General features: G+C 49.5%; 1 protein-coding gene across 12 annotated transcripts in view; it reads left to right on the plus strand.

Moving 5' to 3' along the window:
* Positions 1 to 25,990, plus strand: part of CACNA1D (calcium voltage-gated channel subunit alpha1 D) — a 429,655-nt gene that overhangs the window by 326,914 nt on the left and 76,751 nt on the right. For 7 of the 12 annotated variants that reach the window (XM_045051390.1, XM_045051405.1, XM_045051417.1 and 4 more), the window contains 7 exons: positions 14,938 to 15,025; positions 15,305 to 15,364; positions 16,377 to 16,403; positions 19,762 to 19,922; positions 20,704 to 20,929; positions 21,057 to 21,264; positions 24,202 to 24,322. In XM_045051390.1, the coding sequence (XP_044907325.1) occupies positions 14,938 to 15,025; positions 15,305 to 15,364; positions 16,377 to 16,403; positions 19,762 to 19,922; positions 20,704 to 20,929; positions 21,057 to 21,264; positions 24,202 to 24,322 (891 nt within the window). The remainder of the gene's footprint in view (positions 1 to 14,937; positions 15,026 to 15,304; positions 15,365 to 16,376; positions 16,404 to 19,761; positions 19,923 to 20,703; positions 20,930 to 21,056; positions 21,265 to 24,201; positions 24,323 to 25,990) is intronic. The other 5 variants (XM_045051474.1, XM_045051433.1, XM_003982328.5 and 2 more) reach the window with 1 other exon arrangement.

Consider the following 25,990-nt stretch of genomic DNA (forward strand, 5'->3'; position numbering starts at 1 on the left):
TTCTTCTTCTGGGGGAGGGTAGGCCTGTGCTCACCAAGGTGCGGCACCAGGGGACAGAGGTGCAGATTGCGAGGGGTGGCAAGCTGGGTGCGGGGTGCCAAGGGGGACGATGGCTGGCTGCAGGGCTCCAGCACGGAGCTGTGAGGCATTGGCCCTGAGCCTGGAAGGATGGACGGGTCTGAGGTGTGCCAGTGTCAGGAGAAACATCCTGAGCCACGGCAGAGGTATGAGGAGGACACTGAGGTTGTTTGTTCCTTTGGCCGGAGCACAGAGGGTATGCAGGGGAGGCAGGGGGAGGCAGGGGGAGGCAGGGGGAGGCTGGGTGAGGGAGGGCTTGTGCTGCCTCTGTGCATATGGAAGCTAAGTGGCCCACGGCTGACTGAGGTGGCCTTCGGCTGCTTCCAGCTGGGGACTCTGGGTCCGTGCTTCCATGGGGAGTGAGGCCTTCCTGCTGTCACAGTTGCAGACGATTGACTTAGTCCTGTGTGCTCCTGGGGGGCCGGCAGGGTGCAGGCCGCTCCTCTCCCCTCCTTGCTGCTTCCCAACGTCATTGGTGCCGCTCCCTCGAGGAGAAGGCTAGGGACTCAGCGGCTGAGCATCAGGAGGCTGCCGGAGGATTTCTAGAGCTGACTTTGTGTGCTGACTCTGAGATGGGAGTTCACAAGGGGACTTTCGTCCCAGTTCCAAACTTGGTGCTGTCCTTTAGGTGACCGGGTGTAAGAAGGGTGTCTGCGTGTCTTCAAGGCATTTGAGCCTGAACTCGTGGTCTCCTCGCAGCCTCTGCTCCTCCCGTGTGGCCGGCAATGAGTCACACTTGCAGCCTGGGGGATGCCTGCCTCGCGTTTCCCCTCTTCCTTTCCAGACTCCATCTTTGGTGCTGACCTGGGATGGTCTGCCAGCCCTTCCCTCCCTGTCCTGATGTGATCATGTGTGAGCCGACACAAGTGTGCCTTCTCCTGAGTGAGAGCCTTCCTCGGCCAGTTTAGCTGTGCCCGATGGGGGGTGGGGGGCCGTGTGAGCTTGTCATCTCTTCGTTGCCCCAGCTTCCTCGCCCCTGTTAGCACTGCCAGCAGCAGCTGTGGTGGGACCGCGCTTGTGGCCCGTGGCTGGAGGGGTGGGTGTTTTCACCGGACTCAAGGCGATGGCTTCTGCTAGTCCTGAGAGCCCACTCTGTCTTAGCCCAGTCTTTCCTGTGCCCTGCCAGTGTGTGTAAAGGACCTGGCCACGTGATGACAAAATCAGTTCCTCTGCCTTTGGAAACCTAGCTGAGGAGGGAAGACAGAGGGGGCAGTGCCTCAGCTTAAAACAGAACGGGCAAGCTAGCAACGTGATCAGGGGCCAGCAGTCTTCTGTGGGAGCCCCGTAAGGCACAGTGAAGCAGCCCTGGGAGGAATGCAAGGGAGGCTCCCGAGAAGAGGTGGTGTTCCTGCTGAGCTCAAGGGAGGAACAGCCTGTGGCTTCGAAAAGTGGCAGAGAGGAGGGTACGTACCTCTTAGGCTAGGGAAATCGCACAAACAAGGTACAGACGGTTATAAATGTTCCAAACCCTTAAGTGCATTGCTTAGTAGTATAATCAAGGAAAGAAATAACCCACCTTTAAAAGTGGTAGATCTTCAGAGTTCACTCTGTAACCAGGACTCCCAACCCCACAAAGCTGAGCCGTATCTCTGGAATGTCAGCTCTGTGGTTTCTGCCGTGCACAGTGCCGTGTGACTCAGCCTGGGTAACCGGCTTGACCTTGGATACTGAAGAGCACACCCTTCTGTGGGAGTACTCCACCAGGTGCTGGGGTTTCCTGTGGAGTGAGGCTCTGATTTCCCGAGTCACCAGATGCCCGGAGCCGTGATGATTAGGGTCTGAAATAAATACAGGGGCGCCTGGGTGACTCAGTCGGTTAAGTGTCTGACTTCGGCTCGGGTCATGATCTCATGAGTTCAAGCCCCGCATCAGGCTCTGTGCTGATAGCTCAGAGCCTGGAGCCTGCTTCAGATTCTGTGTCTCCCTCCCTCTCCGCCCTCCCCTGCTTGCGCTCTCGAGCTCTCTCTCTGTCTGTCTCTCTCAAAAATAAACATACATTAAAGAAAAAAAAGACATAAGTCCCAGGCTTTGGGAGCCATGTAGAGATTTAACTGACTTAAGACAAGAGCCCCAAGTCTCCTCCCAGCAAGGAAGTGGGCCTCCCTGAATACATTCCCAGCAGCCCAGAACTTTTGGAGAAGGAAAGCTTCTGAGGTTTCTCAGGGACACCCCGTGGTGGCCATCCATTTTCTTCTTGTCACAGCCAGAAACCACAGGGGGAGGGGGTTTCCATGAGGCCTGCATCATCCCCCTCGTCAGCCGACGATGGTTGATTTACCACCTGCACACGCCAGGTCTGGTCTCTGTCACCTGTTGGCAGACAGTGCAGGTGGGCATTGCCGGTGCCAGCGTGCTCCCTGGGTGTGTAAGATCCATGCCCGCATAGTTAGCACCCCAGCCCTGCTTCTGCACTTTCTTTGGGAAAGGGGGTGGGACATTCCCTAGGGATCCTTGCCTTATTCACACTGCCTTGGGGCGTGTATGCCACTGACTGCCCTTTTTCAGCTGGGTCCTGGATGGGATCGGGACAGATTCCTTGCAGACATGGGGGGATTAAGTGACAGTGTGACAGGAAACCCTTGCTAAGCCTCACCCTGTACAAGCAAAGGGGGTATCAGAAGCCATTAATAAGAGGTCATGAGACTTTGGAGGCAGAGGCTAGACAGCATGTAGATGCCCCTTCTCTGGAATGGGCTATGACTGAGAATTTGGACTTGAGTGCTAGGCACACTACCCAGTGTCTCCAAGCCCCCATTTTCCTGTCTGCGAGGAGGGGTAAAGATATTTGCCCATGGAATCCTCTTGCACCATTGGTAGGAATGCAAATTGGTGCAGCTGCTCTGGAAAACAGCGTGGAGGTTCCTCAAAAAATTAAAAATAGATCTATCCTATGACCCAGCAATGGCACTGCTAGGAATTTACCCAGGGGATACAGGAGTGCTGATGCATAGGGGCACTTGGACCCCAATGTTTATAGCAGCGCTTTCAACAATAGCCAAATTATGGAAAGAGCCTAAATGTCCATCCACTGATGAATGGATAAAGAACCTGTGGTTTATATATACAATGGAATACTACTTGGCAATGAGAAAGAATGAAATCCTGCCATTTGCAGCAATGTGGATAGAACTGGAGGGTACTATGCTGAATGAAATAAGTCAGTCAGAGAAAGACATATCATGTTTTCACTCATATGTGGAACTTGAGAAACCTAACAGAAGACTATGGGGGAAGGTAAGGGGGAAAAATAGTTACAAACAGAGAGGGAAGGAGGCAAACCATAAGAGATTCTTAAATACAGAGAACAAACTGGGGGTTGATGGGGGTTGGGGGAGAGAGGAAAGTGGGTGATGGGCATGGAGGAAGGCACTTGTTGGAATGAGCACTGGGTGTTGTATGTAAGACAATTGGACAATATATTACATTAAAAAAAAGGTGTTTGCCCATGGGATTGTCATGAGGATTAGATGGTCAGTAACTAGTAAGGGTCACTATTGCCATAAGTGTACTTACTACTACTGTTGTCATCAGACTGCAGTAAAACTTGACCTACACAGAATTATTCTTGCAGATTCTGCAGGACCTCTGAACAACCTCAGGCTAAGGACCCCTTTTAGGAACACATCCCTGTACCTTCCTGTTCAGAGACTATACGGTTCTAAAGTATTGGTGGGAGGCAAACCTATTGACTCAGTCACGTTTGAGATACCGAAGCACGGCTTTCTGGTTCAACGTCCATTTGTGGTTGGTTGATGCTTGCTGTTGGAGAGCAGATGTCAAATCAAGTGCTTAGAGCTGCGTACACATTATCTTTTCTCTCTAATCTAAATGTCACTGTCTGCGTCTGTGGTACCCAACTCTGGCTGTACATGACAGTCACCTGGGGAGTGCAGACACATCCTGATGCCATCACTCCACGCCCACGAAGACAGTTTGTCTGCGGCGGGACCCAGGCATGATTTTATCTGCTGGTCCCTGGAGGTTCCCATGTGAAGCCAGGGTTAGGAGCTCTGGAATGCTATCACACTGAATGTCACACTGTTCTAGGCTTTCACTTGAAAGAAGACAGGAGAAGCAGTCGGTCCATAACTGGACTCTCTGGTGGCTGTGGTGACTGGTAATTCTAGCTTTGTGCATTCATGGAATATCTAAAACGTCCATTCTATAAATTTGCTATTAGGAAGCTGGTGTTACATGGTTAATTGAATAGACAAAATTCCCTTGGAAGTTAGTTCCTAAGCATTTGGGATATTTTCAAGGATAATTTATTTAACTTTTTGCTGAGCTTCAAGTTTCTTAAGAAACCCTGCCAAATCTCAAAGTGATTTTTTAGACGTATGCAGCTGCCTCTGAGTTAACAATGGCGTTTTTCTAGGGCCATTAAAATCTGGAAGCCTAAATTCTATTTTAAACTCTTCTCATTGTCCGTGATTAGTCTTTTTTTTTTTTTTTAAAGAAGAAAACAAAAAGGCATTAAAAATAATGAAATCATTTTAAAGGGAGCTCATTCTAAAATTCTGGCCAGAAAAGCAGGACAGTTTCACTGTGGGAACTATTAATGATCAATAGTCTCTGTAAGTGGGAGTGCATGATGCCCACAAGGAGCTCTCCTCTTCCTCAGAGGTCCTAGAGGCTGCCCCTGCCCCTCCCATCGGGACTCTGCCCCTGCCCAGCAGGTGTCTGCATGGAAGGTTGCCACAGCAGTTGCCTCCCCTGTGCCACTTGGATGTCTTTTGCTCTCATGTTTGATTTGGGGGTTGGGCAGGAAACCAGGAAGGGCATAGCTGTTTGCAAGCACACAGCATGGAAATGTGTGGGTCCTGTTTCAAAGCCTGTGTCTTCAAAATATGACTTAGAAAACTGCTTTCGTCACAATTAAACTACTTCAGGGCGCGAGTTCAAAATGGAAACTGTTCATTTAAAAGCTTTGTAAAGCAACAGCTGCAGTTAGAGGTACGTATGACAAACCTGCTTCGGGAGGGTTGCCCTCTCCAGAGAGGTTGTTGGAAGTGCTTTTGACCAGGAGAGCCGACTGGGGTGGGCCCAGCGCTGGGGTCTTCTGGAAGACCCCCCTCCACTTAGGGTACTGCGAGGGGCAGATGGCTGCCCCGGGTAGGTCTCACAGGAGCTGGCGGGAGACAGACACAGGGATGGTCGCCCCAGTGTGGACATGAGGAATAGCCAAGTGTAGAGTCCAAGTCAGGGTTGTGTTTGTTTTTAATATGTTTTAATTACAAAAGTAATATATGCTCATTGCCAAGAATCAACGTGTAGAAAGTATGAGGGAACCAGGCTGGGCAGTTGGGGGCCTGTGCTTCCCTCACCTGGGCCTGTAAGAACGTACAGGTTTTCACAGACAGCCCACACTCAGGTCTCCATCAGCTCACGTGGCTCAGCTCGCCTTTTGTACTGAACCATGAGTCATAAACATCTTTCTGTGTTTTTTAAAACCACATTTTAGCTGTTTTCAATAAATTGTCATTATAAAGCTGCTACAATGAACTGTATACTCTCTAGCACCTGGACCTCTATAGCAGGTGTCAGAGGCATGTCTTTATGCATCCTTTGTGTGATTGTCTGGTAAATGTCTTCCTCTAACACGAGGAGACTGTGAGCTCCTTGGGGGTAGGTACAGGGTCTGTTCCTGTTCTCCACCGTGTGGCTGGAACCTGGCGTGGTCCTTGTCACACATATGAGCTCCCAATGATTGTTTGTTCGATGAAAGAACACAGAATAATAACACCTCACGTTTATCAAGTGCTTCCTAAATGTCAGACACTGTTCTCAGGCCATGGGTGTACTCGTCCATTATTCCTCACAGCACCGTGGGAGGCAAGAACTTGACAGGTGAGGAAGCTGAAGCACAAAGAGGTTAAGTAGCTTCCCAGGGTCGCATGCTTGTCAAGTGGACAAGCTGGGATTTGAACTCAGGTTCTGCTCGTTTTCACATGAGCCACCGTGAATCCGCACAAATGCATGCACATGGATGTTCACATTCTTGTGGGAGAGAGTACCAGAAAGGGAATTGCTGGGTCCCAGACGATGCCCATTTTAGAAATGTGTCATGCCCGGTGGTCCTCATGCACATCACCATGTTATGGGTGCCCATTTCTCCATGTCCTTACCCACTCAGGATTCCTTCTGCTTCCCCCCGCTGCCCCTGCAGCCCTCTTCCTTGAGCGTGTGGCCTCTACCCTGAAGACTAGCCTACCTGCAGTCATAGCATATCCCAGAGCCCAAAGGAGCTGGGGACCCTGCATTCATTTTTCTTGTGACCTAGTGGCCACAGGGGAGTTATACTCATAATGGCTGACCACGCCTTGCCAACACTTATATTTACTGCGTTTACTGTTTACCGTTTACTAACATAAGCAAAGACTTACCAAATCAGGTAACCTGTCCTTGGTCTTCCAGCCAGGAAGTGGTGGGGCTGAGGGTAGACCTGGCCTGTCTAAGTCCAGAGCCCACTATCAAACCCCCATGTGTCCTGACCCACAGGGCGATACGGGCTGGACCTGCCCACCCAGGACCCCTAACTGCTGCCAAGTGCCCTCTCCTAGCGCCCTTCTTAGCAGGGAGGCCAAACCCTAGGAAGCTTCGTCTCTGATGGGCTAGTTGGTTGTTTATTTAGGACAGGTTCCTAGGGTCAGGCATTTGGTATCCTAGCTATGGAAAACGCACTTCCCCTCTCCTGGTCAGACCCCGAACGATAGATGTCCACGTGAGGAAGACAGTTCGGGATTCGCGGATGTGGCCGCCTCTCGGGTCCTCTGGGCCCCGTTTCCCTTGCTCCTGCTGCTCTCTGCTGCCCTCTACTGAATCGTAATGACATTGCCTGTGTTCCACCTGAAGGAGTCACGGTGGCCGACCTGCTAAAAGAGGATAAGAAGAAAAGGAAGTTTTGCGGCTTTCGTCAACGCAGGGCTAAAGATCACGGTAAATGGCTGAGGTTGAACTTCCCCTCAGGAGACTCCTGTCCTGAGGCTTCTGGTGCTTTCTCCTTGCACATAGGCCTGGTGTGAAGTGCATGTGCCCGTGTGGTGTGTTTATAAGATGCCTATGTTTGAACTGCTTGATTTCTTTGAACCTCGGTCATGTTGTTTTCTTCTTGCCTTTACCCCAAATGTGTGGTTTGGCCAAGACAGCATTGCAGTTTCCTTTCTGTTTGAACTATACCTTTTAAAGAAGCAGTCGAACCCCCTTGGAACATTTAATTCACCACGAATGTTCTTACACTGGAAGACAGACTTCTTAAACACGTTTCCCCAGTGAGGCTTTTTCATCTAAACTGTTTAGAAATTCCAATGATGTTATTTGATTGATTTTTATTTTCCAGGTTACATTTTTCAAACGGCCTGCTGGTTTTCCACCCTCTGGTTGGTTTGTCCAGGACATGCTAAAACTAGTAGTTCCAGTTTCCAGAATGAAGTTAAAAATCTATTCCTAGGATGCAAAGATTTGGGGGCACTTGCCTTTGCCAGTTGGAATGAGGAAAGGGCTCGTGTGGGGCACAGTTAATTTCCAAGCTATGCTTTAAAAAAGGAATGCTAGGCTGGGTGTTGTATGTAAGTGATGAACCACGGGAATCTACCCCCAAAACCGAGAGCACACCTTACATACCGTATGTAAGCCAATTTGACAATAAATTACATTTTAAGAATAATAAATTTTAAAAATCTTAAAAAAAAAAGTAAAAAAATAAAAAAGAATGCTAGGGGCGCCTGGGTGGTGCTCGACTCTTGGTTTTGGCTCAGGTCATGATCTCGTGGTTTGTGGGTTCAAGCCCCACATCGGGCTCTGTGCTGATGGTGCAGAGCCTGCCTGGGATTCTCTCTCTCTCTCTGCCCCTCCCCTGCTCGTGCTGTCTTTCTCTCTCAAAAATAAATTAATTAATTTTTAAAAAAGAATGCTAAACATAGACCCTTATCAGAAACCCTGGGGTCAGAGGCAGGGCCGTCCGCATGTAGGGCAGTTAGGCAGACAACTCATGTCGTGTCCTGCCTGCCAGGTCACCACTATAGTCTTAAAGTGTCGTGAAGCTTTGCCTGTGCATATCACACAGTCCAGCTAGTTACTGCCACTGAGATGGGCCTTGGTCAGACTCTGGAGGAAGAGTCTATTTGACTGTAAATAGGGACACAAAGCCAACTGCCAAGGCAGCAGAGGGGACACATTACATTGTATGTTTGGCTGTAGCCTCTCCCATCATGGGAATGCTGAGCTTGTAGATTGTAGGACCCAGACTTGAACAAGACACGGGCAGACTGACTAAAGGCTTTTAGCATCTACGGTCATCAGAAGACTTGAAAGTGGACAGGAGTGGAGAGTGTCAGACATAAGGTCCTTGCGCTCCGGAGAGCACACTGTGGCCCCGAGAGGAGAAAGAGCCTTGTGTGGGGGTAGGCCAGTTAGGGACAGAGCTGGGGCTGGCTCACATTCGGTTAGTGTTTGCAGAGGTTTGCAAAGAAGACCCGGCCTTGATGCAGCTCCTGGAGGCCTCTGCAGAAGAGTGGGCTTCAATTAAGTGGGAAATATTGTCACTGACATAAGAAAACTGAGGACCACAGCCCTGGGCACATCACCATGAGAAGATAAGTGTTCTGTCCCCAGAAGAGAAGAGACCTCTCGTGGGGTATGCAGGTACCCAGCCTCCTGACCGGGGCTCAGGTCTTGGGATTTTTCCAGGATGTTTTGTTAGCTTTCTAAGGTATACAGGGAGAGGAAGAAGCCTCGTATTTTTAGGAAACGTTGTATTTTGAGTGGGGGAGGTCTTTTATTGACCAAAACACCCCACAATCCTAAAAAAGACCCCTGATGATGCTGTTGGGGTGAGGGCCCTTGTGTGGATGCCGTGCTCCCCCTGTCATCAGTCATACAGAAATAATTATTGTCAGGGCATCGTTCCTGCTTTAGACACAGAAACCTTGGTCTGGCCTTGACCCACATTCCCCAAGAAGAGTCTGGCTTCTTTACAGCAATCAGAGTCTGTTACCCTGTGACAGCTAAGCGTGTCCCTACGAGCAAGCACAGGCAAATTCCTTCAGGGGATGTCATGGCATTGCTTGTGCTTGTCATGAAAATAAGATAAAAAAAAACCACAAGATCTTGACTTTGGATCCCCTATCCCTGAAGAAGGCAGCCATGACTGCCACCACTCCGTTGTCCAACCTCATGCTTCCACCCTTTGAAAGGAAAGAGTGAGAAGTTTTAGGTTGCTTAGGCTTGGAGGCCAATGCTGAAAGGCATCCGTGAGTGTACAAGAGAGCCTGTCCTGTGGAGAACAGAGGACCATGGCTCCAAGAAGCCCAGGACATCTGTGAAGGACACGTGGTGTGCCAGGCTTGTGGAGAAGGCTGGGGAGCTCTGGGCTCAGCTGGCATGGGTCCTGGGTCTCCTGTGGCTGGCTGAGGCCTCTCGGGGTCTGCTCCCTGCCCCAGGGCTCTGCCTGGAGGTGGCTTGCCATCACTTCTCCCGGGCAGGCTGCCGGACTCCTGGTGGCCCTTCTGAGAAGTGGTGGGCAGGTGCTTCACAATACTGCTCACTCCCTGCTGTCCTCACCAAGCTGGGGGAGTGCAAAGGAAACTCCCTCAGGGCTGGCGGTAAAACCAGACAGCCTGTGGGTGTTTCGTCTCTTCAGCAGTTCAAGCAGGTCAGAGGTAAATGGGTCTTAGAGATGATATCACTCAACAACTCATTTTATAGATTAGCTGACTAAGCCCAGGGAGGAAAAGGGAAGGGAACTTGTCCCCACTTTACCAGTGACAAAGACCCAGCTTCTCTGACATTTTTATGTGTGCATCTTTTGACCTAAGTAGGCTCCATCACTGAAGGAAGTATGTTGGAGATTTTGCTATACCTGCTAATGGGGAACATAGCTGTGGGGCTGCCTGCTTGAACCCACACACAGCCTCATTCACCGTGTGTGTGTGTGTGTGTGTGTGTGTGTGTGTGTGTGTACGCGCGTGTGTGTTAGATTCTCTCTGAATTCACAAGTCAGGCAGATTTGGTTGAGAACTATGTTCTTGGCAGTGAGTGTAAACAGAGGAGTGTTTACATGTTGGTGGAAATGCTAGTTAGTTGTGCTGGGCTGAACAGCGGTGTACTTCCCTGGCTTATTTTGTGCGGCATTGCCCATAGTGGCATCTAGATCTTAGAAGCAGGGCGGGTTCACAGAGAGTACTCCTAGCAGGGCCCCACCTGGGAAAGTCAGGCTGGCTTTCGTCCGCAGAGCCGGGCCCACTGGGCTGCTGTCTGGAGTCACCTCCTCACCAGCAGCCGTCCTCAGGGCCTTTTCTCAGTCCACCCACGTGTAAGCCTCAGCACCTGCCCTGGAGGTCTCCTCCTGATCCTGCAGCCCGGAATAGCTTACGGAGCATTGGCCCTGAGCTCCCCTAGATCTCCAGCGGGCAGACTGCAGTGCAAGTCAGCATCCTGTTCTAGACGGGCTCACCCGGATGCCTGGTTTCACCCGGATTCTGGAAATAGCTTAAAAAAAATTTTTTTAATGTTTGTTTATTTTTGGGAGTGGTGGAGGGGCAGAGAGAGAGGGAGACACAGAATCTGAAGCAGGCTCCAGGCTCCGAGCTGTCAGCACGGAGCCCGACACAGGGCCCGAACTCACGAACCGCGAGATCATGACCTGAGCCGAAGTCGGACGCTTAATCGACGGAACCACCCAGGCGCTCCTGGAAATAGTTTTAAAACTTATATTTAAAAAAGTGAAAACTTGCTCAGCAGAGCTCTCAAATTCCCTGGAATGTGTGAGGGGAAAGGATTTACAGCTTCTCTGCGTGCAGATGGCCCCCTTGGCCTACTTCTTCCGGCAGATCACATGGTGGGATCTGAGGGGTGTCTCCGCCTGCATCCCTAACGAGGCCGAGCCACTTGTCAGCAATGACTGTTAAATCTGTACTGAAGGGGACAGCGTGGTCACCCTGAACGGGGCAGCCATTTAGGGTAAAGGCATGTCTTCCAGCGGTTTTCCCATGGATTTGCTTACGTGGATTTTCGTTAAGTCCCAGTAGTCACCATAGCCGCTTGATCCTTGTTCTCTCTCTCCTTGCTGGGGTGGTCTCCTGGAGGTGGCCTGGCTGTAGGCCAGGTTTCTAGGGGTTAACTGAGGTCATCGGGAAAACAAACCAAGGCTGCTGGATCATAGGCTTACTTGGCTTTTGGAACTTTTAGTGTGTGGCATTTTAAGGATAAACCAACATATACCAACATATACCAATATGTTTAAGTATATGAAGTGTAATTTTAAGGATATACCAGCATACATATCAACATACATCAATAACGCACACGTGTCCCGGCATATTGAAGCCCATACTGTAAGCACAGGGGGTGTGGCCGGGTGGGAGGCAGGAGGGCTTTCTCACGCAGGCCTGTGTGTCCCAAGGCAGATTGGTCAGGTCTCTTATCTGTGAAACTACAGAGCTGCTTCATGTAATCTCTGAGGCCCCTTCCAGTTCTAACAGCCTGTGATCCTCCTGTCTTGATTTTAAAAACATAGATAAAGTCCCACTGGGGCTGAGTGAAGTAAAACTCGGACCAATTTTTTAACATGAAAAACAATGAGTGCCTCGTACGATTGGAGGGTGAAATGCTTTTGCCCACTGGGCCTGCGGTCTCTGTACTTTGGGGAAAGGAAATGCTACCCTGTGATAGGGAGGGAGGGGCTGGGGCACGTAGAAAGGCTGCCGGGCCCCATCAGAGCCTGGTTCCTCTGCTCAGATGCAGGGACTGGATCACAGTCCATTTCTGGGGTCAAACGAATCACTGATTATAGCATAGTCACCGTCCTCTTCCTTTGCCTCCCCTTTGCCGCCTCCTCAGCCCTGGTTGATGTCATTCTGGCTTAAGTTATTTATTATGGGTCTGTGGCTCTCTAGATGTCAAACAATAATGATAGAAAAGTTGCTATGTCTACATCAGGCTAAGCTAGGCAGAAAAGCTGCAAACCAAGAGTGATAGCCAAAACTGACTGAGGAGCCTGGAAGATTGTTCAGACTGGATGTCTCTGTGCCATACTGGAAGTGGTCAGGGCAAAGGGACCCTGGATTCGGGCCATGAGGGGAGTGTCGCTTTGCTTCCAGGGGACTCCGGGAGAGCCTTCTTGAGATGATAGTTACCATGTGTGAGCCTCACCGATTGCCCAACACTCTGGACCCACATAGGATGACCCAGGACTGTGAGAAAAACACACAGTGTGTTTTATCTCACTTAATTCTGCCAACAGCCTTGTGAGGTGGGTACTTTCCATTTCACAGATGGGAACATAGAGCCTTGGAGACTTCGACCACATTGGTGCGGTTAAATTTAGATCTGGTTGACCGGAGAGCCTGCTCTTAGCCACCATCCCACCCCCCCTGAAGGATAGAGTCTGCCTGGAGGGCAGGGAAACTTCTCTCCATCTGTGCAGCCAGCCCTGACACTGTGCCACATAATTAACCTCTCTTCGTTTCTGTCTAGGGAGTTTGCCTGTATTTCTTATCTTTCTCCCCACTTGGTTCCCACATCCAGAGAGTAACTAGTATATTTAATTCACTGGTAACTGGCACAGAGTCAGAAATGCAAAATGCCCCCCTGCATTTACCAAAGCCAATACGTAATTTATCTGTTTCCATCAGAGTGTTTAAAAAACGGAGCTCCGGGAATGCAACGCAGCAACTGTATTGACAGCATCATGGGACGTGGCCCTAGAAGAGTGAGAAGCCACAAAGATTTAGCCTGTTCAGAAGTTTGCTCTTTTGGAAATAGTAATAACAGTTACAGTATGATTAATAGTAGAACCGTGAAGTATTAACCTGTTAGAGATGGAAGTCACCCTCAAGAGTGTGGAGAGTTAGTAACACCACTTCCCAGATGGGACATTAAAGCCTGCAGAGAGGTGGGACTCTGTCCAGCTAACTGGGGCCTGTGGACGACGCCCCGCCCCATGCCCCGTGTCATCCTGCTCTCAACTTCTGTCCCCTTAGTTAGTAGTGACAGTAACTACCAAGAAAAAGCATTGCACAGAGACGACTCACGGTCACGTTTGTAGGAGTCTCCCACTGTGATGTTCTTTGTCACTGAAGACAAGGGTGACCTATGGGAGGAACACATTAACAATGAACTTCATTGCACTTTACAGTGTTTTCATCTTTATCCTCAAGTCAGAGCACAGATCAGTCATGGAGAAGAAAATTGCAGGAACAGCTCGTGTGTGTGTGTTTATGGAGCTTTTGTTAAAGGCTTATCTGCGGTTGGATTATGTGGGGTTTTTTATTTTTGTCTTTTTTTTTTTTTGAGTGGAGTAGTAAAAAAGTGAATGAAAGCTTGTAGTTGGTTTCTTTTGACTTAATTGAGGAAGAAAAAAGGTTTATTCTGAGAGAATATCTGTAGTGCGATGTCGGTCTGTAATTTTTGCTCATTTTGCTTTCGATACTTTTGCCTAAATGCTCCTGGACACGGCTATGGGACTTAGGTGCCCACAGAGGGAAAAGGATTCCCTTCGGCAGGAAAGATGTGTCTCGGCTCTCTGGGAGCCCAGCCCTTGTCCGAGCAGGGCCCACAGACACACGGCCACACCATGGCACTTGCTGACCCGGCTCCTTTGCCCTCTGCGCCTGGGCCGGCCTAAGAGCCTCCGCCAGGGCCCTGCAGCACCACTGCCCGTTTTTGCAGATCAAACCGGAGGCATCCTTGCTAAGAAAAGCCATGTCAGCAGAGCCCACAGGGGGAAGGCCTTCCCGTTGCTACCATCAGGTCTATAAAAGACGGTCACTACAGTTCAAAATTAGGCATCAGGGTAAAGAAGCGCACGTGGTTGGGCGGTTCTCCCACATTTCCATCTTCAGTGAACCCCTCTCCTAACCCAGGGCAGAATTCATCATTCCTTCCTGTGTGTTTCCAGGACTCCTTGCACGGAACCCTGAGGCGGCTCTCTTCTGAGTTAATTGGCATCCATTGGTTTTCCAAGGCAGGTGCAGCGCTGTGTCCCTCTTTATGCCCTGCATCTCCTTCCTGGCCCGGCTCCAACACATGCCTGTGATGCTATAGGGTTGAGTCAGGTGGATGAGAAATAATGCCCGTGTGCCAGATGGTGGGTCCCGGGACCTCCTAGCATCCCTCGGTGCCTTTCTACCTTCCCTCTACTTCCTCTGCTCAGGATCCAGCTGTAGAGGAGTGACACGTGTCCAGAGACCCCGGTGACCCTGAGACCACGGTCAGCTTTGCCCTCTGGTCACTGGTTGGGAGCAAACCTTCTACCTGTCAGACTATATGCTTTCTGTGTGCTCTGGTTCTGGCCACTTTGGTGAGAGCCTTCTGCGTATTGGCCGCACTGGTTTGGTGGAATGTAGACATCAGACAAATTAGTCAATAATGAGTAGCGTTCTGAAATTTTTAAAAAGATTTTGTGCTTGGTACCTTCATGTACTCCTGCATCCGATACGTCTGCTCCTTCAGTATATTTAAAATAAGAATTCACGTATGAAGTGTTGGTCTAGATTTTCTAGAGAGCGGCAGTTGAGGCAAACAGAGATGTCACTGTAACTGAGTTGTTTTGGTGGCCTCACGCAGTGCATTCCTGGAAGTCAAGAGAATACGCTGGTGTGAGGCCCAGAGTTCCTCCCCTAGGCTGAATTTCCTCCCGATGGGGAGGAGGGGTGCCCTACGGGCTTTCTTTGCAGAACGGCAGATCAGGTCCTGGGAGCAAAGGGTCCCTGCCTTGGAGGTGCCTGACCTCTCACCCTCTCCCACCCTCCTCCCAGGCTCCCAGAGGGCCTGCCTGGTGGTGGCGGCGATCTGCATCCAGCCAACTCCGGGGCACGTAGAGCCACCAACGTGCCCGTCTAAAGTGTTGTCTTCTCCCCGCAGCCAGCATGCCGACCAGCGAGACGGAGTCTGTGAACACGGAGAACGTAAGTGGTGGAGGCGAGAACCAAGGCGGCTGTGGGAGTCTCTGGTGAGTGTGGAGGCCGCTGGCCCTCCTGCCCCCTCCTGTCTTCTTGGAGGGACACGTGTGGGGGAAGGCACCCCAGATTTCAGTGGAGCCCCGGGGCCATAGCCTCAGGTGCACGAGGGGTGGGCGGGCTCACCCTGGACCCCTTGGTCTCCCCTCCCATCCCAGGCCCCCAGGCCCCCGGCGTTTCACATGCCTCTTCCCCCAGAGCAGCCCGTCCTGCTGAGGCAGAGCCTGCTGCGGGGCGTGCCAGGTAACCCGGCAATTCCACTGTTCCACTAGGTGCTGGTGGAAGCGAAGAGGCACGGCCAAGGCTGGGCCCTCTGGGTGTCGGCGGTGGGGGTAACAGGCCTGATTCTCCTCCCTGTCTGCTGTTGGCATCCGTGCCTTGACGAAGCGCTTGTATGGCAGAGCGGCTGACAGAATGCGCTGCATATTTAAGTTTTCCTTCACTGGCGGGTTCTCTGCGGCCTCGTACACGGGGCTGGACACTGAGAGCCCACTATCCTTTGCTCACGGCACCTGTTTTTGGAGCCCTGCACCACCCTCTCCTAATAGTGGAGGGCGCCACCACATTCACCCCTGTTGGCTTCTGTCTAGATAACCTGATCCCTGGTGGGGACCAGCAGTGTGCAATGTGCAGAGTTCTGCCTACTCTGGGGAGCCCATGCGATTTTATTTCATTTGCTTTCTGCTGGTACCCTTTAGGTCTTATCTCTGTAAAGTAGAGGCGGTGTTTTTAAGAAAATTTGATCTTCTTGCAGAGATTCGTAAAAATAATGTGTTTTGGGCAGAATGCTCAGCAATTTAAGAAGTGCGTTTGCTTCCGTTGTCTTGCTCCACCCTCTCTACAACATTGTAAAGTAGGCGGGGGGATGGGTTCGTTATCCTCATTTTACAGATGAGAACACTGAGGCTCAAAAAGTTGTGCTGCTTGCCCGAGCCCATGCAGTTAGTGGATAGCAGAGCCAGGACTCCTCATCCAGTGCTTCTCTGGCTGTAGTAGCAGCACAGTGTGGCTGAGTTGCAAGCAGGGGAGTGGGTGGGCTGACTTCAGTCTGGGGAAGTGGGGTCAGGGGAGAAGGACCTCCACTGGCATCAATGGCCTGTGACAGGGCTGCACAGGGCAGCCGGCTAAGAGTCTTCTGCCTGGGCCCCGGTGGGTGTCAGCCTGGCCTGCATGGCCCCGGCAGACCTCGCCTCCTGCTCTGCTCTCACCCCTGCTGGCTCACTGGGGAAGCTGGGGATGCTGAGCCCAGGCTTCTGTGCATGGCTTTTCCATCTCTTAGCTGAAGTGATGGGGAGAAAATGCTCAAACCTTCCTAATCGAAATCGTATTCTTTCTTTCTTTCAGCCAAGCCATCTCAAAATCCAAGCTCAGGTCAGTCTCTTCTGTTTTTTTCTTAAGCCTGTGTGCTGGTGTTTTACTTTCTAACTTCTCAACTATACATGGAGTTGCTCTAGACTTGGTTTTTACTCTGTGGGCTAGAACGTTCATATTGAAGATCGGTCTGTCCAGTAAGTATCAAACACCTGCCCTGGAGAGCAGCAGAGTAGGTGCTGAAGATCTTGCCCCAAGACAAACTGACAGGACGTAACAACAAACAATTTCTTGTCACCAATCAACCCTTCATACTCCTGCCCAGAGTCGGTCCTTAAAGAGGGATTCTTCTTGTCTCTTTTCTGCTTACAAGTTTTTTATGGAGGGGGGTTCAAGAGGTCTTCTGAGGTGCTAGTGATGTTGTATTCCTTGCCCTGGATGCAGGTTACATGTTTTGTTGGTAATGACACATTGAACCATATACCTATGATTTGTATACTTTTCCATATAAATGCTATTTTTCAATTAAAAACAACATTTTACTACAAAAGTTGACTTGAAGTGGACATATGAATGTAAAACCTAAAACTGTAAACATTCTAAAAGAAAACACAGGAGAAAAATCTTTGTGACCCTGGGTCAGGCACAGGTTTCTTAGAGACGAAACCCAAAACACTGGCCATACGAGAAGATAAGCTCCAGACCGGAAGAAAAAACATTTGCAAAACATTTGATAAAGGACGAGTATCCAGTATATGAGAAGAATAATACATAAACATGGTGTGAATAATTGGAAAACTATAAAAAAGAATTAGTATATTTTAACAGGTATGTCACCAAAGAGAGGTGGATGACAAAGAAGCACGTGACATGACCATTGGTCACAAGGAAAATGCAAATTAAAATCACGGTGAGACATCACTATACACCTATTAGAAAATTTTTTACACCTACAGATCAAGTTTTAAAATCTGACAATACCAAGTGCTGACAAGGATGCAGATCGGTGGGGATTCCCATATGTTCCTACAGGTTGAACGACACGGCCCTTTTGAAAACAAGTTGACAGCTGCTTGGAAAGTTAAACATCTATTTACTGTATGACCCAGCAATTCCACTTCCGAGGTATTTATATAAAATGAAGATCAATGCCTGCATGAAAAATGTTTACATAAGAGTTTGCAGCAACTTTATATGTAATCGCTATAAACTGTAAATAACTCCAGCGTCCGTCAGATGGCGAACGGGTAGACAAATCGTAGTTCGCGCATATGACAGAATAACGCTCAGCAATAAGAAGGAAAAAACTGCCGATAGATACAACACAAACGAATCCGGAACGTATTTTTGCTACGTGAAAGAAGCAAGTCTCAAAAAGCTTTATATTGTGTGATTCTATTTATTGGACATTCTGGATGAGACAAAACAATAGGGACAAAAAACAGTTTTCAGGGGCTGAGGTGAGGAGGGTGGGTTAACTGTCACAAAGGGCCATGAGGGAAGTTCTTTGGGTGATGGAAATCTTCTACCTCTTGACTGTGGTGGTGGTTACAAACCCTCTTCCTAAATGTTAATAGTTACCACATATCTATCGTATCTCAATAAACTGGACTTAAAAAAGAACAATTAAAGGCCCCTCCCTGACTCCCTGTTGCCAGAGGGCGTATTCATTCCTTCATAATTTGGCCCCCAGCTCCCTCTCTGGCCTGATCCTCGGACACCGCCCCCTTATTCCCCACTCTGTGGCGGTAACTGGACTGCTCTCAGTTTTCAACATGCGGTTTCTTCCCACCTCAGTCCCCTTGGCCATGTGGTCGCCTGGGGTGGAGTGCCCTCCCGTCTGCCCCCTGGTGAACCCTTACTCTGTTATCCAGAGCCCGCCCAAATCTCAGCTTTTCAGAGAAGCCTTTCCTGCCTCACGCAGAGAGCATTTGCTGCTCCTGTCTCCGCCTGTACTCGGGACCCTGAGAGAAGCGCTTAGTGGGGATTTATAATTGTTATTTGCCCCAACCTTGCGTGCTTTTCAAGGTCAGAGGCTGCAGGATGAGCCACCTTCTTCACCTCCATATACCCAGTGTCTGGAGCCCCATGAGGGGCAAATTGAGAAATGCTGCAGGACTTCAGGGGATGGGAGAGTGAAGCCTCCAAGACCTCATGATGAGATGCTTGTGACTTGTCACTACAGCATAAATAGAACCACCAACTCTGGTTCTTTTTCGGATCACCTTGCTTGTGTGTACTGAATTATGTATCTCAGGAGAAACCCAGCCTCAAGGGGACAGTCTTTAGTGGGATTTTTCTACACTGGTCATCATGTTTCCAGCCACTGTTACCATGGAAACCGCATAGCAGGAGCAAGAACAAAATGCACTTTGCTTGTGCCAGGCCTTGTTGAAGAGTCAGCGTGGTTCTTTCTTTGCTCGGTCCCTGGGTTACGGTGTTTTTAGCATAGCAACGCCGCTGAGTCAGCCAGCGCTGCAGCTTGGACCCAGCCTGGAGATTCCTCTGACTCAGGCCCCCAGAGGAGGTGCCCACAGCCCCCGTCAGTGAACACAGCCTGCACAGGGCTGACATCGCCACTTGGCTGGCCTTTTTTCTGGGACCCACCTCACCAATCCATCCTGTGGCAGGGAATGTTTTCCATGGGGAGAAGAGGCTAAGGGAGGGGATCCTTTCCCTAACGACACACTAGAACTGAAAGTCAGTAGAGGACATGCTACTTGTCTGTCTGGCTCAGCTCATCTTATTTGTATGAAAACATGATTCAATATTGGCTCTTCTCCTAAAGGTATATTTTGAGCATCGCTAGTTAGCAAGGGCACCTGATGACTCAGGATGAAGACTCATGTCCTACTCAGCTTCGACAAGTCTGCCAGGCTCTGGAGGAACCTCCCGGATTTAAGAAAGGACCTAAAGTTTCCCTAAAAGGAAAACTGGGTTTGGAGCACTTTGCTGCCTGAGAAATTCTGTACGATGGTTAAGATGCTGCAAGAGATGTGTATGATCAGCCAGACGGCTCTCTGCACCCATAGTGTGAACAGACCCGTGTACCATATGGTGGGAACTGCATATATGTGTGCGGGCTCGGTTTTGCATCTGCATATGAATCTATGAATATCTACATTCTTCTCACTAGTTTGAGGATTGCTTAGGGCAGATTACGGAGTTATCTAAAACCATAGGAAGGAAACTGATAGCGTGATCAGGTCAAGATACTATTTTAAAAGTTGTATTTTAAGACCAACACAATTAGTATGATGAGTTCTGTTAATTTCTGCGTCCTTTGTTCTCATCTTTCCTTCCTGCACCCCGTGACCTGGATCTCCAGAGTTAAAGACAGCTTATGTCCTTATAACATCTGTTGGACGTTCAGATGCTTTGTCTGCCATTCAGGGAGTAACTTTTGCTTCTCTTGCAGCCGCCGCTGGCGCCGCTGGAACCGATTCAATCGCAGGAGATGTAGGGCTGCTGTGAAGTCTGTCACATTTTACTGGCTGGTTATTGTCCTGGTGTTTCTCAACACCTTAACCATTTCCTCCGAGCACTACAACCAGCCTGATTGGTTGACGCAGATTCAAGGTACGAGCAGAGGCTGTTCTCTTTTTATTCTGACTCTGAATTAGGGACTCCTGAGGCTGTCCGCGTAGTCTTATCGATGTGCGACGTCGGGACATTCCTGGAGGGCACTAGCTTGGAAGACAGTGGAACCATCCAAAGAGAGGCTGCACCCAGAGCGGTGGGGGCGTAGTCCTTGTCACGTGGTCAGCGAAGCACCTTGGGGCTGACTGACACCCGAGCCTCTCATTGTCTTAACCCTGTGGCAACCTAGGATCAAGGAATCTTGCAGTTGAGAGGGACCTCGTCTCCCTTCTCCCTGACCCTACCAGAAGCTTTATTTTCCTGTATGGTATTCTTGGCAAGTGGTTGTTGCCACTTGATAGACGACTGCTTCTTCTATAATTGGCACCTAAGCAAGGCCAGATTGCCCCTCCGTGACTGATGGAGACGAGAAATATAATATGCTGGTCTAAATGCAGAATCATAGGCTTTTAGGGCTAGAAAGCATCAGAGATTGTGTGGGAAACTGCTCCTCCCCATTTTATAGTCTGGGAAACTGAGCCCAGAGAAGTCAAGGGGCTGCTCCAGAGTCCCATGTCTAGGTGGTAGCAGAAGCAGGACTTGAACCCAGGAGACAGACCGTAAATATTGACGCTACATTTCTGTAACAGGCGCCACAGCAAAGACAGGGCAAAGTGCTGGGGCATTTCCAGCAGAGACTGGTGGGGTGGGAGGAGGGAAAACGAGTCTGAGCCAGTCCCACGATGAGACCCCGAGCACGTGCGCCCCTCTGTCTTTCCAGATATCGCTAACAAAGTCCTCCTGGCTCTGTTCACCTGCGAGATGCTGGTAAAAATGTACAGCTTGGGTCTCCAGGCGTATTTCGTCTCTCTTTTTAATCGGTTTGACTGCTTCGTGGTATGTGGTGGAATTACTGAAACCATCCTGGTGGAGCTGGAAATCATGTCTCCCCTGGGGATCTCTGTGTTTCGGTGTGTGCGCCTCTTAAGGATTTTCAAGGTGACCAGGTAAGGATGCGTGTATCTCGCTGCAGGTGTTTTCTGGCCGGGGGCTGGCGACCAGCCACATCCCGGTCCAGCGATGTCTGCGGTTCCTGCGGGCATTCTGGGCTCACACCCCCATCTTGACTTCTAGGCACTGGACTTCCCTGAGCAACTTGGTGGCCTCCTTGTTAAACTCCATGAAGTCCATTGCTTCGCTGTTGCTTCTGCTTTTTCTCTTCATCATCATCTTTTCCTTGCTTGGGATGCAGCTGTTTGGTGGCAAGTTTAATTTTGACGAAACGCAGACCAAGCGGAGCACCTTTGACAATTTCCCTCAAGCCCTCCTGACGGTATTCCAGGTGAGCCCTCGAGAGGAGCCCGTGTGAGCCGCCAGCTTGTCAGTCCACAACTCAGGAAGACGGGATGATTCTGCCGTGGTTAGCGACCTCTGCCCCAGTAATGCTCTGACAAATCTGGCACCGTGAAAGCCATGTGTTTCGCACTTGACTCCGGCTGTCTGTGTAGTGTGATTCAGTGTTTTTTGTAGGACCACTGGATATGGTACAGGACAACAAACCAAAAACTTCTGTTTGATTTTGTGAGGTTTGCGAGGTTTCTGTGATGTAGGCTCTAAAACCCTCTTCCTGTTCTGCGCTAATTTTTGCCGGCAGGCCAGCTTTGGGACCCTGGCTCTAACGGATTTGTGCAGAGAGGTGAATTCTGAAGTCCTAATGCTCTGGTGTGCAGTCAGAGGAATCGGGGTGATAAAAGAGTTGTGACAGCCTTCAGCCCCTTTTGCTCTCCCGCCCGTGATGTAATGAGGACACGCAGGCCCTGAGCATGTCTGTGCCGTTGGGTCCTGGGCAGGCACCGCGGCTGAGAAGGAGGGACGGTGTGAGAGGTGCTCAGGTGGCTAGGCACTCAAAGCAGCAGTGTCTGCTCCCACCTGGCTTTAAGCTGGATGTTCTAAACCTCCCCCCTCCCGCCTCCGCATGTGGTGACCCGAAGCCCTTCCTCGAACAACGAGTGGCATATAAATTTAAAAGACCCCTCCGCCCCTGTTGCTTTCACACACGATGCCAGTGAGCTCCAGCTTTGGGGGAGTCCATCTGGGGAGGCCGGAAGGCATGGTGGGAGGGGCCTAGACACTGAGGCCGCCCTGCTGGCTCTTTCAGTGCTCGGCTCTGTGACCTTGGGAAGTCACTATCCGTTCTGAAAAAAACAAGAGACTAGAGGGAATGATCTGTAGGATTCATTCCCACTTGGTCATTTTGAGGTGGATGGAATTCTTGTCGCCATAGGCCATACTTTTTTTGAACTATACTTTAATTATTTGAATTATCCTTAATTCTTAGCCACTAGTTAGTTATTCTTTATTCTGTTTTTATTTCAGAGAAACAGAGAAACCCTATGGTGGTGGTGGGTTTTGGTAGTACCTGTGTACAGCACAAAATTCAAATGTTTACAAAAGGGTTTAAAGTAACAAATGAGTCTCCTTCCCACGCAGCTCGCAATTTCTCCTTGTAGGAGCAACCACCACTGGATGGTGTCTGTGTATTCTTTGAGATATATTTGCTCATAGATGTGAGTCAGTGAACCTAGCGACCCACCTACCTGCCCATGAATACAGTATGATGTAAACAGTGGCTCATATTAACTGCCATTTTCCATTTTCTTACCATTTAAAGTGTCCCTAAGAACCTTTCTTATTGGTCCATAAGAGTTTGCCTCCTTTCCGATTCCACGTCAGTCCTGTGGTGTGGTGTTCCTGTCCCCTAATTCATGTAACCAATCCCTAGCTTGGTGACTATTTCAAGTCAACCAGTCCCTAGCTTGGTGACTGTCTGTGTCTGGCCTCGGCTCAGTGGGTGACGTCGAACTCACACCCTGGGCACATGTGTGAGCATAGATGTGGATAAATTTCCCAGAAATGGAATTGCTGGTTTGAAGGGTGTGAATCCATTTTCAACTCTGATATCTTGCCTACCGTGCTCCTCACAGTACTGTCGGTCTGTCCTCCAGGGATGGGGGCTGGAGACTGCCCGACGCCTCACTACTTTTTAGCATGGTGGGTGTTCAAACTTTTTGATGGTTGTCTGACAGGTGAAAATAGTGTCTTCCTACTTCTCTTATCAGGAGTGAAACTGAATGCCTTTTCATGGGACACAGAGCCATTTATAGTTCCTTTTCTGGGAATTGCTTTATCTTTTGAAATCATTTGCCCATGTTTCTGTTGGGTTGTCAGCCATGACAATTCTATTTTTTAAAGTATCTGGTGCAGCTAGATGATACAAGAGCACATGTGCTCCCTCCCTCTTTCTTTCTCTTGCTGGAAGATAGTATGTTTTTATTAATTTTTTAAATATTTATTTATTTTTGAAGGAGAGAGAGACAGAGAGTGAGCAGGGGAGGGGCAGAGAGAGAGGGAGACACAGAATCTGAAGCAGGCTCCAGGCTCTGAGCTGTCAGCCCAGAGCCTGATGCAGGGCTCAGGCTCATGAGCTGTGAGATCATGACCTGAGCCGAAGTCAGATGCTTAACTGCCAGAACCTCCCAGGCACCCCTGGAAGATAGTATGTTCTTAAAATGCTATTTAGGTTTATCCGATTCTACCTCGTGATAGATCGAGTTATCAAATATCATCAGTAGAGAAGGTTAAATTGGAAATTTATGGCAGCTCTTAGTACCTACTCATGAGGTAGTTTGTAAACTTACGTGAGATATTTGCAGTTCACTGCTTCTTACAAGTTCAGGGATCCAACTCTCCATTTCCACAGTACGTTAACTACGTGGAATAGTAGGCAGCCGTTAAAAGGACTGAAGGGCACTGACTGACACAGAGGGTCTCCAGAGTATATTGCTGAATGAAAAAAAAAAAAAAGCAAATGCAGAAAATTCATACAGTATGACAGACACCCTTTATGTTTAATATATCTGAGAACACACCAACTACCTCTTTCCTCTGGACGTGTATCTATATGTTACATGCAAAAAGGTTCTAGAGAGAGATGCACCGTGTTCTCGGGGGGTGGGGGCAAAACTAGGGTGTCACCAAAGAGTACATAAGTCTTATATGTGGTGTTACTTTATTTCCATGTGAAGAATTAACGTATGTGTTTGTGTAATTGAAAACAATGTTTTGAAAACTCTACGGGGAAACCGATGGCTTTGCTGAGCGCAAACTGGACAGTGAAAGGCAGCTGAAACCAGAATCGGGTGGCCCCCAGGGAGCTCTGGCGGACCGTCGGGAGTTGCGGTCTAGCGCATGCAGGCTGACCACAGTTTGGTTCTCTTAGATTCTGACAGGTGAAGATTGGAACGCTGTGATGTATGATGGCATCATGGCCTATGGCGGCCCATCGTCCTCGGGAATGATCGTCTGCATCTACTTCATCATCCTCTTCATTTGTGGTAACTGTATCCTTCAAGCTGAGCAGGGCTTTGTCGTCATCATCTCCTTTTGTTTCTCCCTGTCTGAGTTTTCCTGAGGCGGTCGTGGTGGCGGGTGGCGGGTGGCGGTGGCAGTTGGGCTGGGGAGATGCACGCCCTTACCTTGTTAGCTTGACACCTGCTCTCCTTCAGGGCTGCTGGGACAGTGTAATGGGGTCAGAGGTCCAGTGAGGCTTTGAGGACTGAGCAAGCTGGGGAAGGGAGCATGGGCCAGTGTGTGGCCTGTACCAGTTGTCACCCAGCTTGGTGACACAGCTTTGTACAGGTCCCAAGGGAAGGCTCAGGGCAGAGCCGGTTGTCCTCTGTGCCGTCACACCTGGGAAGTTAGGGGTAAATCTCTGTCTCTTAAAAACGCTTCCTAACCAGTGGGCACCCTCAGCAGTGGCTTGACCTAAGCTCCCCGGACCCAATCTGGCTTTGGTGATCTGTACCTCTCTGGGGATCAGGTGTCCATTGGCTAGTGGCTGTATTAGGCTGTGAGCTCTTTTCTAACTCCTTTTATTCCTTTTTCCTGCCAAGAGGCACTCTCTAATTCTAGACTTCTGAAGGTTTGGATCTCTCTTTCCCTCCATCAGAGCCTTTAGGACCCTGTAACTTTCGGCAGTGTCTTCTTTCTCTCTCTGACCTCCCTGACCAGCACAGACCTGGTGTATGGAGTCCTCAATAAGGGCTTGGTGGGAGAGTGGCTGTAACATGAATACCACCTCTTGGTCTTCACCTTTTTAAAAAAATTTTTTTTTAATGTTTATTTATTTTTGAGAGAGAGACAGAGACAGAGCATGAGTGGGAGGAGGGGCAGAGAGAGAGGAGACACAGAATCGGAAGCAGGCTCCAGGCTCTGAGCTTTCAGCACAGAGCGTGATGTGGGGCTTGAACTCATGAATCATGAGATCATGACCTGAGCTGAAGTCAGATGCTTAACTGATGTAGCCACTCAGGCGCCCCGGTCTTCACCTTTTTATTTTAAAGAATCCTAAAGGGATTCTTCTCGTAAGAAGTCCCAAGCTGTTTTCCCCGAAGTTTTCCCCTTAATCTCCTCTGGTTCATTAGTGAGTTTTCTTCCATGCAGTAGCCCTGTTGCAAACTTTTCAGGACAATACTTCTTGCTTCAAGTTATTCTATGGAAATCCCCACCTTCAGTACATAGAAGCCCGTAGAATCCTTCAGGCAGCTAGAACACCCCTCCTACCCAGAGGTGAGCTCTCCTGCCAGATGTTATCTTTGTTGCTCCTGCTGCACGTGGGTGCCAGCATCTACTGGTTTGGGGTGGGGACTTCTCCATCCCCTCAACTCAACAATGAACTTCTTTTTTAAACACATTTGTTTATTCATTTTGAGAGAGAGAATGAGAGCACAAGCGGAGGAGGGGCAGAGAGAGAGGGAGAGAGGGAGAATCCCTGTAGGCTCCGCCCTATTAACGCAGAGCCTGATGCAGGGTTGGATCTCATGATCTGAACTGTGAGATCAAGACCTGAGCCGGAATCAAGAGTTGGACGCTTAACCGACTGACCCACTCAGGCTCCCCGGCAATAAACTTCTTGGTTCAGGCATCTTTTCTTCTTTGTATTCACATCTCTTGTGGCTTATAGTGGAGGGCCTTACACATAGTCAGCCCTTGGTAAATGCTTGTTAAAT

The sequence above is a fragment of the Felis catus genome, chromosome A2 (genome assembly GCF_018350175.1).
Source record: "Felis catus isolate Fca126 chromosome A2, F.catus_Fca126_mat1.0, whole genome shotgun sequence".
In the NCBI taxonomy this organism is placed as follows: Eukaryota; Metazoa; Chordata; class Mammalia; order Carnivora; family Felidae; genus Felis; species Felis catus.